Source organism: Sylvia atricapilla, chromosome 7, assembly GCF_009819655.1.
Source record: "Sylvia atricapilla isolate bSylAtr1 chromosome 7, bSylAtr1.pri, whole genome shotgun sequence".
NCBI lineage: Eukaryota > Metazoa > Chordata > Aves > Passeriformes > Sylviidae > Sylvia > Sylvia atricapilla.
Window position 1 is genome coordinate 31,217,512 of NC_089146.1, and position 1,649 is coordinate 31,219,160.

A 1,649-nucleotide genomic window follows, 5' to 3' on the forward strand; every position below is an offset into this window, starting at 1 on the left:
GTTAATGGTTAACAGAGTAGTATCACCACACAGACTCTGACTTCCTTCTGCTGGGGCCAGGACCGAAAGCTGCTTTGCTTGCTGGGGAGACGGTGAGCGTGGAAAGCAGAGCAGTCCACACCATGAAGGGCTGAAGAACAGAGGCTTCGCCCCATAGAGAAAGGAGGAGGAAAATCCAAAAAGAGCAAGAGGCGGATTTCGAGTGGATTTAGTAAGCTATAAAGAAAGGTAAGAGCTGAAGCACTTCCCTGTTCAATTTACTGACTCAGAGGCTGTTGCTCACAAACCAACAAACCCCACAGGTGTGGCTGGTTGAGACACACTCCTTATACCAGACTGCTCGGACATGTGTGGTTTGGGGAGAGGGGCAAAGTGAGGGAGGATCTGTTTGCTGTGAACTTGAAAGTCGGAGCGGGCAGGAGAGCACCTCCTCCACCCCGGGACTGCTCATGGCAGCAGAGACACCCACTTCAGACTGTTCTAATCTCATTGACCACAGCCATGTCCCAGGCTTTGAGGTGGCTCTGGGGGTCAAGATCACCTTGGCCTTAATCTATATCTGCATCTTTGTTGCGGGCCTCTTGGGCAACAGCATCACCATCAAAGTCACCAGGATCCTGCAGAAGAAAGGCTACCTGCAGAAGGAGGTCACTGACCACATGGTGAGCCTGGCCTGCTCTGACCTGCTGGTCATCCTGCTGGGCATGCCCGTGGAATTCTTCAGTGCCATCTGGAGCCCCTTTTCCACCCCCCATGGCAACATTGCCTGCAAGCTCTACTGCTTTCTCTTCGAAGCCTGCAGCTATGCCACCGTGCTGCACGTGGCCACGCTCAGCTTTGAGAGGTACGTGGCCATCTGCCACCCCTTCAAGTTCAAGGCTGTGTCCGGACCCCGCACGGTGAAGCTGCTCATCGCCTTTGTCTGGGGCACATCTGTCATCGTGGCTCTGCCCCTGCTCTTTGCCATGGGCACAGAATATCCCCTGGAGGCCATCGAGGGCTACCAGAGAAGCAGTTCCTGTGTCAAACCTACTCCCAGGCACTACATTCCTGAGCTGAAGCACAACATGACCATCTGCACCAACCTCTCCTCCAGGTGGCCTCTGTTTCAAGGCAGCATCTTCAGCGCCTTTGCTGTGTACATCATCGTGCTGGGATCTGTCACCTTCATGTGCCACAGCATGATGAAAGCCCTGATGGTGCACAAGGAAGGGACTGTGGCAGTGAAGGGTGGACTAAGGAATCAGAAGCAGTACCTAAGGAAAAGTGAGAGTTCGGAGGGCAAAAGCTCCAGGAGACAGATCACTTTATTCCTGGGTAAGAGCCATGTCCTACTCTGCCTCCCCTCCCTCCCCTACCCCCTTTCCACTTGGGAAGAAAGCCCAGAAACCTCTGTTTTTATCTCACTAAACTCTCCCAAAGGGTTTGAAAGTGGTACGAAACGAGGGATAATACTTTTGGTTGCGCTGATGCATTTCAAGAAGCCTGATGTTTTCTGTATGTTTTTGGTTCTTTTTTGTCAGGTGGGAGGGAAAAAGAAGGAAAAATCCATTTACTGTCTGCTATTTCTGTTGGATTTTATTACATGCCTACATGCAGCAGTATGGGTGACAGGCTGTTGCAGCTTTGGGGTAGCAATAGGCAACAGT

General features: G+C 52.0%; 1 protein-coding gene across 1 annotated transcript; it reads left to right on the plus strand.

Moving 5' to 3' along the window:
- The first annotated feature begins 221 nt into the window (after positions 1-221).
- On the plus strand, positions 222-1,429 carry GPR39 (G protein-coupled receptor 39). Its single transcript, XM_066323352.1, is given in 2 exon segments — positions 222-1,361; positions 1,364-1,429. Coding segments are annotated over 2 exon segments (978 nt in total). The 5' UTR covers positions 222-449.
- The last annotated feature ends 220 nt before the right edge of the window (positions 1,430-1,649 follow it).